The sequence below is a fragment of the Vipera ursinii genome (genome assembly GCF_947247035.1).
Source record: "Vipera ursinii genome assembly, chromosome: 16".
NCBI classification, from domain to species: Eukaryota; Metazoa; Chordata; class Lepidosauria; order Squamata; family Viperidae; genus Vipera; species Vipera ursinii.
In genome coordinates, this window is record NC_139529.1 from 3,055,285 (window position 1) to 3,064,804 (window position 9,520).

At 52.4% G+C, this 9,520-nt stretch overlaps 1 protein-coding gene across 1 annotated transcript in view; it reads right to left on the minus strand.

The window, feature by feature from the left end:
* Positions 1-8,299, minus strand: part of NOTCH1 (notch receptor 1) — a 106,925-nt gene extending 98,626 nt beyond the window's left edge. The window contains exon 1 of the mRNA XM_083375013.1: positions 7,768-8,299. Coding sequence (XP_083231139.1) covers positions 7,768-7,870 — 103 coding nt within the window. The 5' untranslated portion in view covers positions 7,871-8,299. The remainder of the gene's footprint in view (positions 1-7,767) is intronic.
* Positions 8,300-9,520: the final 1,221 nt, after the last annotated feature.

Below are 9,520 nucleotides of genomic sequence, written 5' to 3' on the forward strand. Positions count from 1 at the left end.
AGGTTAGTCCTCTTGGACAGATGCAGCATTTCAGCGCTTTTGTAAAACAGCAGGGCTTCTTCACTGCTTCATTTTACCAAACTTCGGATTTTAGGGGCCCGATTTCCTTTCAAGCAGCACACTCCATTATAGGCAAAAGCAATGCAAGCGATTCGCATGGCAATCGATGCAAATAGCCTGAATTTGAAGTCAATGGACATTTAGGTTTAGCAGACATCCCTCCGCCAAAATCAGCCACAAAGTAGATGATTTATTGTACAGATTCAAGTAGCCTCAAAAAAATGCAATATTTCTTCTTTCCACCACCACCACCACCCCGGCAACTGACAGCCTTCTACACCCATTTTACAGGCAGGAACTCAAAAAGGTAAATCAGGTTACGTTTCCAGGACGTGAATCATAATTTACCCTCTCAAATGTGTTCTTTTCAGGTAATTTCCAAATAATGAAGAGTCCTAATTGGAACCAGAATCTGCTTTAGCAGCTTATAAGGCCACCAGATCTGTATTTTATTTATTGGTATCCCACCTTTATTATTCTTTACAAAGAGGTCAGTGAATATATCCAACACAGCTTCCTCCTCCGATTTTCTCCACAACAACCCTGTGAGGTGGGTTGGGCTGAGAGGTAGGGACTGGCCCAAAGTCACCCAGGGGGCTTTCACGCCTAAGGCAGGACTAGAACTCCCACTGTCTCAGCTTCCAGCCCAGGGGTTTTCAAACTTGGCCCTTTTATGACTTGTGGACTTCAGCTCCCAGAATTCCTCAGCCTGACACGCTGGCTGAGGAATTCTGGGAGTTGAAGTCCACAAGTCATAAAAGGGCCAAGGTGGAAGACCCCTGTTCTAGTCTGTCCCTTAAACCACTAGATCAAACTGCTTCTTTATCCTAAGACAGGGGTAGGCAACTTTGGCTCTTTTATGACTCGTGGACTTCAACTCCCAGAATTCCTGAGCCAGCCATGCTGAGGGGAAAGGGAGAGGTTTCCAAGCTGAGCTGTGGTGGCTCAGGAATTCTGGGAGTTGAGGTCCACGAGTCACAAAAGAGCCAAGGTTGCCTGGCCCTGGCCTAGGCCGCTTTATGACTCATGGACTTCAACTCCCAGAATTCCTGAGCCAGCCATGCTGAGGGGAAAGGGACAGGTTTCCAAGCTGAGCCATGCTGGCTCAGGAATTCTGGGAGTTGGAGTCCACGAGTCACAAAAGAGCCAAGGTTGCCTACCCCTGTCCTAAGAGAACAGCTTGCTACACACCAACGCAGGCACCTGAAAAGTTTTGAGTTTCCTCAACTTCATGATTGTGTAAATGACTCTCTGTGGTGTGCCCCTGACCTTCCCAGCATGAGATCCCCCCCCTTTCTGCGATCAACCAAGTTGGTTTTGGGGGGGGGAGGTAGCCTAAAGAAACCCACCCAGGAAATGCAGCTTAGCAGTTCTCGTTTTTTTTTTAAAGGGGGGGGGTTTCTCCTTCTGGAGATTTCTTTCTGAAGAAAGCAGATAAAAAGGAAAAGCTGCCTCACGGGATGGACTGGCATTATGGGATGGCATTATGGGATGGCAACTGGGAGTTCGTCAGACAGGATGGCCCAGCATCTCTGGGCCACGCGTGTCATCTGAGATCTAATACCTGCCAGCACCAGGGTTGGTGTCTTCAACCGCTGAAGATGACAATCTGAGCCAAATTACACGGATGCCAAGTTCCACGCTCCTTCCTCGATGGTGGGAAACTGTCTTACAACTGAAGAGAAAAGCCACATCATCTCTGACACCGTGTTTTTCAAGCTGGGCCGTTTCAAGATATGTGGACTTCAATTCCCAGAATTCCCCAGCCAGCCATGGCTGGCTGGGGAATTCTGGGCGTTGAAGTCCAAACATCTTTAAGCGGTCAAGCTTGAAAAGCACTGCAGCATGGACCTGTCTGTGAAGTCGCTCCTTCCGACGTGACCTAAAAACATATTTATTTGAACAAGCCGGCCTGGTCTGATGGGTTTAGGGGTATTTTAACGCTTTGTATTAATTTATTGAATTGGGCCGTTGTATTTAATATTTTTTAAATTTTTATATATTGTATTTTATTGTATTGCCCTGTACACCGCCCTGAGTCCTTCGGGAGAAGGGCGGTATAAAAATTAAATTAAATAAATAAATAAATAAATAAATAAATAAACTCAAAGAAGACTTTTGTTTCTACAAGAATAGCTAAGCAAAATTCAGCATCCTGGCTGAGGAATTCTGGGAGCTGAAGCCCACACATCTTAAAGTGGCCAAGGTTGAAAATCATAAATTACGAGGATTGCCCGTAAGCTAACTTCACCAAACATCCTGACCGAAGGGTAAAACTAGGATTCCGGCATTTGGGGGCCAGGGTGTTGTGGGGACTTCACGGAGCAAACTAACAGGCTAGACTTTGGTTTTCCCTTATTGTTTTGGGCACTGTATGTTCTGTCAACAGGATAAATGTATTTTGTTAACCCTGAAAATAGTTTTGTCAGGCTGCCTGAATCAACTCAAAATTGGTTTGGCTGTGAGAGGTTTTCAGGACATTTTTTTTTTCTGAACAGCGACTGGCAGGAAGAGCAGTTTGACTTTTTTTGACAGAGAATTAAAAGTCATATTTTTTAAAAAGGGGAAATTTTTCTAAAACATCAAGGAGGATGCCAATCACAGATTGGGCTCTAAATAGGACCGTTTGACCTGGTCTGTACAGCACATTAAGCCACAGTTTAGAGATCCGTGGTTCACATCGTTAATTGGTTTGGCACATATTAACAGAGGATTATAGGTTTACCAACTACAGCAGCTTTGCACATTATGCTAAGCCACAATCAAGCTGCATGTAAGTACAGGAAGAGTTGCTAGCCTTCCAATGAAATCAAGATTTATTATTTGTAAAAGTGCAATCAAGGAAACCAGTGTGATGCAAAAAACCATAAACTGCTAAAGCATAGGCCTCTGTGTTTGGGTTAGGCATTAAATGCACATGTGCTTAATTGCCTGCAATGAGGAAGAATTGTTCCTAGGTTAGGTGACTTGATATGGAAGCACTTGTGAACCGGAAGAAAGTGACTGGGTTACTTTCAAATCCTCTAAAGAAATAAGAGAGCACTTTTGTCTCAGAGCATCTTAACAAGTTGATTTATCGTCCCACTTTGGTGAACCACCAAATGCAGACTGAGCAATCATCTTCTTCTGCCTGGTAAGTAACAGAATAACAGAGTTGGAAGGGACCATGGAGGTCTTCTAGTCCAACCCTTTGCTGAAGCAGGAAACTCTACAGTACCATTCCAGACAAGTGTCTGTCCGGTCTCTTTTTAAAAAGGCTGCAGTGACGGGAGCACCCACAACGTCTGAAGGCCAGCTGGTTAATTGTCCTCACTGTTAGGAAGCTTCTGCTTAATTCCAGGTTGCTTCTCTCCTTAATTAGTTTCCATCCGTTGTTTCTTGTCTTGCTTTGGAGAATAGGTGGACCCCCTTCTTGTTTGTGGCAGCCCCTCAAACATTGGAAGACTGCTATCATGTTGGCGCAAGTCTTTCTTTTCACTAGACTAGACGTACCCAATTCCTGCAACTGTTCTTCATGTTTTAGCCTCCAGTCCCCTAAAATCATCTTTGTTGGTCTTCTCTGCACTCTTCCCAGAGTCTCAACAGTCTCTCAAAAGTACCCCAGAGCCGTTACAAAGGAAAATACTGTATATCAACTTGGGAGTCAGCAGAAAGCAAAATGAGGCTTGCCCAAACTTAAAAAACATTCTTTTAGTCTACTAAAACAATACTGTCACAGACCAATCAGCTTAAAAGAATATGGAATGACCCGTCAGTGGAGGAAAACAAAAAAAGTGGAGCAATGCCAAGCCTCCCAAAGAATTCCTACATTAAGCTAAGCCATGATTTCCAAAAGAATTCCTACATTAAGCTAAGCCATGATTTCCAAAAGAATTCCTACGTTAAGCTAAGCTCATGCAACTCACCACATCAAACCCTCCAATCCATGATAGTTCAGGCCAGGATGCCAGCCAGGTTTGCCCCTTTGAAGACCCTCTTGGGGGAGTGTGGTCTTCAGGGAAGGGAGATCAAAAAATATCACGATGGCCTCCATCACCATGCAATCAAAGCCCCCAGCCTTTTTTTTTTAGCATGCACAAGTATGTCATGTGTGTGAGAGACTTTTTGTCCCTTTGTACTGGGGAGAGAAGAGGGTCCATCTGAGCAGCCCTCACACACACACACACACACACACACACACACACACACACCCAAAGGAGAGCAAACCTCCTGAAAGCCCAACATTGCAAAAGTTACAAGCACACCTGGGGCTCTGTTAAGATGCTCCCAGATCGGGCTTTGGGGCTGTGCAAATGCCCCACTTTTCTTTCTTTCCAAAGTGGAGGGGTGGAGTCACGTGCACCACCCTCCTGGAGGAACGCCCACCCACCCACCCACACACACACACACACACACACACACCGCCTGGCTTGGCAGCTATTCGGCCTTTCCTGCAAAGGGGGCACAGCTCGGCGTGCGTGGGAAAAAGCAACAGCTGGGCCGCTCGGCAGCGCCTGCCCAGACAAAGGGGGGATCGGAGCCCCCCCATCTGTGGGGATCTTCCTCGGGGGAGCTGCCTGCTGCCGGCCGGCCGGAGTGGACCCAGCAGGCACCCAGGAAGAAACACAAGCGAGGCTGCCTGCAGGTGACCCATACACACATGTACGTAGTCCATACGTACGACGGCCACTGTGTCCCAAGGTCACACTGATCCCCTTTGGCGACCTTCTGACTGGCGAACCCAATCCGGGCCAACTAACTTATCAACTGCCAGCGATTCCCTGAACAACCGCGGCCAGAAAAAACGGGGCAAAACTCACTTGACCCCTGTCTCGGTTAACGACAGAGGTCTGGGGCTCAACCGTGGTCGTACGTCGAGGACTACCTGTACGGTACAAAGCTGGAGTTGCCCTTTGCAAAGAAAAAACAAAACAACAAAAAAAAAGCAACAAAACCCCGCAAAAGCGAAACCAGACCCGGCCCCAGGAAGGCCGAACCGACTTCCTCTTCACTTCCCGAAAAGCAGAGGTGGAAGGAGAGGGGGGGCCGCCCCGGCCGCATGCGGGGTTGCCCGAGAACAGCCCCCGGGGCCTTAAGAAAGCTCCGCTTTCCGTTCCCCACTTCTGTTTCCGAGCTTCCCGTCAGATGTCTGGGGGAGGCTTGGTGCAGGAAGATGCCCTTTTCTCTCTCACCCCAAAACAGACGTCCAAAAAAAAAAAAAAAAAGAGGGATGTTTTCTCCCCCTTCCTTCTTCCAAAGGGGCTCCCTGGCGCAGAGCCAGCCCAGCGCTTTCTGGCCGGAGAGGGCCGGCCCGACGGAAGGACAAGGCAAGCGGGCAGCCAGCGCTTTCGCCAGCCTCCCACTCTGCGGCCTCCGCCAAAGGCTGAAGTTCAGGCGTCTCTTGGGGAGACCTCTCCAGAGGGAGAAGGGCCGCCACGAAGCCCCTTCCTAAGTCACAACCGCTGGCCTTCAGGCGTTGCTTGCGGGTGCTCCATCCCTGGAGGCTTTTAAGAAGAGACTGGTCAGCCATTTGTCTGGAATGGCCTACGGCAGGGGTAGGGAACCCTGGCTCTTTGATGACTCATGGACTTCAACTCCCAGAATCCCTGAGCCAGCCGTGCTGAGGGGAAAGGGAGAGGTTTCCAAGCTGAGCCATGCTGGCTGAGGAATTCTGGGAGTTGAAGTCCACGAGTCGTGAGGGGGCCATAGTTCCCCCATGCTGGCTGAGGAATTCTGGGAGTTGAAGTCCAGGAGTCATGAAGGGGCCATAGTTCCCCTATGGTGGCTGAGGAATTCTGGGAGTTGAAGTCCAGGAGTCCTAAAAGAGCCAAGGTTCCCCACCCCTGGCCTAGGGCCTCCTGCTTGAGCAGAGGGCTGGACTAGAAGACCTCCAAGGTCCCTTCCAGCTCTGTTCTGATTCTGAAGGCCTGGGCCCCACCAGATGGGTGTGAAGCCCTCAGGCGACCCACTGCAAGATCTGAACCCGGGTCTCCCACCTCTGGTGCTCCATCTGGCTACCCGGAGGCTTTTTTTTTTTTGTCTCCGGCTGGTTTTCTTCAAAGCCTGGGCAAGGATCCGAGGCAGCCTGGAGCTTTCCTGAGTATGCTGGACTACAATCCCCATCGTACCAAGCCAGGAGGATGGCAACTACGGAAGGCTTAGGGGGAGGGCTGGATTGTTTGGGCTGAGCCAACCGACTCCTAAACCCCCAATCCACCTCAGGAGCTCCTGTGCCTCACCTGTGTGTGTGTGTGTGTACACACCACACACAGCCGTCTCTGGTGTCGCTGATTAAGGGGAGCACCACGTGGCTCCCCAACAACTCTGACTAACTCTGATTTCACATCAAAGTCTTTCTTCCGAGGGCCCATCGCTCACAGCAGCTGCACCGTCCAAGGACCCAGCCAGGTTCAGCAGAAGACCAAGCCTGGGAGGGGGGGGAGGATGAGAGGGCTCCCCCCAAGCCCTTCCCCCCCCCCCAGTCGTTGGCCTTTCAAAACCTACAGGTCTCTCTCTCTCTCTTTTCTTTCTTTCTTTCTTTCTTTCTTTCTTTCTTTCTTTCTTTCTTTCTCTCTCTTTTTCTTTCTTTCTTTCTTTCCTTTATCTTTCTTTCTTTCTTTTCTCTTTCTTTCTTTCTTTTTCTTCCTTCCTTCTTCTCTCTTCTCTTTTTCTTTCTTTCTTTCTCTCTTTTTTCTTTCTTTACCTCCGCTTTCCCCCACCCAACTTTTTTTTACAGCCCACCCTGCCCTGCAAGTCATCAGTTAAACAAGCAGAAAAAGGAAGAGAGGGCGGGTGGGGAGGGGGGGCCGTAGAGAGGCTACAAGGGAGGACAGGAAATCTGACGCACATTCACAAAAGGATTGAGCAAAACACACACACACACACACACACACACACACAGACACACAAAACATAAATTTCAGCCTTTCGAGCTGCTGCACAGGCAAAGCTGCCTCTCCTTCCCCTCCCGAGGGCTTCAGGCGGCCAGAAAAAAACCCCCGCGGTCCCCGGCCCGGCTTCTGGGGGCGCCCCAGGCAGCCCCCCCTGCCCGAGGAGGGTCCCCCGGCCCGGCCCGGTCGCCCCCCGGCTGCGCCCGCCCGGAGTCCTGAACGACGGCGCGCACTCCGGACGGGGCTCTGCAAAAGCCCCGGGCGGCCTGGCCCAGCCGGGTCGGCAAGGACTCCCGCTCCCATGGTTCCCGGCCGCAGGAGGAGGAGGAGGAGGAGGGCGGGGGCAGCTCTTCCTCCCCCCTTCCCAAAGCGAGCCAGCCGACAAAAGCCGCCGGGAGGGAAGCCGGCGAGCCGGTCGGGTCGGTTTCCTTTGGCGCAGCGGAGTCGCTCCGAGGAGAGGAGAAGGGAGAAGCGGCGGCCGCCAAGCGCCTCTTTCCTCCGGCGGGGTGAGCGGCGGGTCAGCGGCGGCGGCGGCAGCTTCGCTCTTCCGTCCCCGTTGCAAGGCGCCCGCCCGCCTCCCTCCCTCCGGCCTCTCGACCCGCCGACGGCGCGACTGCCCTTCCCATCCTCCACAGCCGCGGGGAAGCGATGGGGGAAAGGAAAGCAGGTCCGGCCGATCCGTCGCCTTCCCCCCCCCCGCTCCCCAGCAAGAAAGCCGGCCGATATCGAGCCCCCCCGCCCCCGCGGATCCGCGCCGGCCAAGGTAGACTGCGCCCGTCCAGGGAGGCTCCCCCGCCGGCCCACGACCCTCGCCTTGCCCGCCCCCGTCCCGGCGTACCTGCGGCGAAGGCGGGCAGCACCGCCAGCTGCAGCAGCAGCAGCAGAAGCAAAAACCCCGGACGGCGGCAGCGGCAGCGGCTCCCTCCCCGGAGGGGCTGCATCCCCGCCGCGCGATCCTGCGGCGTCCCGGCCGAGGGGCTCCCGGCGCTGGCTCCGGACGGGACGGGACGGGACTGGCTCCTGGCGGCGGCTGTCGGGCCGGAGGGGCTCGGCTGGCTCGGCGGCGCTGCGGCAAGAGGAACTTCTCGGCGGGCCGGGAAGTTTGCAAAGGGCGCGGGCGCGCACGCGAGCGAGGCTGGCTGCCGGGGCGGGCCCGGCCGGGGCGGGTTTTTGCATCTGAATGGGGGGGGCGGCCCCACCGCGCCAGGCCCCGCCTCCTCCTCCCCGGGCCAGGCGGGGGGGGGGCGGGAGAGCAGCCGAGACGCCCCCCACCCCACCCCGCCCGCCCGCGGGAACGACCCGCCACTGGAGGTTCCGGCAAAGTCGCAGCTCCTTGTTTTTTTTTTTTAAATTGAAAAGTTTTACAGTACATTGTTTTATTGGGGCGTTATATTTAATCGGTTTTTTTAACTTTTGCATTCTGTTTTTATATTTATTGCCCTGTACACCGCCCTGAGTCCTTCGGGAGAAGGGCGGTATAAAAATATAATAAATATAAATATAAATAAAGGTAAAGGTTCCCCCGCACATGCGTGCTAGTCGTTTCCGACTCTAGGGGCCGGTGCTCATCTCCGTTTCAAAGCCGAAGAGCCAGCGCTTGTCCGAGGACGTCTCCGTGGTCATGTGGCCGGCATGACTAGACGCCAAAGGCGCACAGAAGGCTGTTCCCTTCCCACCGGAGTGGTCCCTATTTTCCTACTTGCATTTTTTACGTGCTTTCAAACTGCTAGGTTGGCAGAAGCTGGGACGAGTAACAGGCGCTCACTCTGCTACGCGGCACTCGGGATTCGACCCGCCAAACTGCCGACCTTCTGATCAACAAGCTCAGCGTCCTAACCCACTGAGCCACCGCATCCCTTCTATAAATATAAATATTTATATATATAAATATAAATATAAAAGACAAAACCCCTCCCCTTTCCCCAAACTTCCCCAACTCTTCCCTCCCCTCCCCCTCACCCCTCCCCGACTTCCCAGAGCTAAATACAGGGTATAAAAATACAGACAAACCTAATCTACAATATGCAAACAACAATGAAATATTAAATTCTCTCGCACTTTTAACTCTTATTATAACTAATAGTCGGAGCTTCCTTTAGGTCCTCGGCAAGTCCCGCAGCGCTGCCTCGATACTCGGGTCTTCGGGTCTTCCCGAACGGGTGCAGCCTTCCCGGATGGCCTTCACAGTCGTCGTCACCATCATCCATCATTCGAGTTGAGAGGGACTCAAGGTCCAAGCCCCCCCTTGTTCAAGCAGAAGACCCTTATACCATTTCAGACAGGTGGCCATCAGCACACCACCATCAAGAGTAGAGATGGGCCAGTATCAGGTGCCCAAAGTTGGAAGGGGCCTTGGAGGTCTTCTAGTCCAACACCCTGTTCAAGCAGGAGACTTGGAAAAGCAGAACCAGAATCAGGATAGAGCTGCAAGGGACCTTGGAGGTCATCTAGTCCAACCCCCTGCTCAGGCAGGAAACCCTATCCCATTTCAGACAAATGGCTGTCCAGTCTCTTCTTAAAAGCCTCCAGGGATGAAGCACCCACAACTTCTGGAGGCAGGTTGTTCCACTGGTTCATTGTCCTCACTGTTA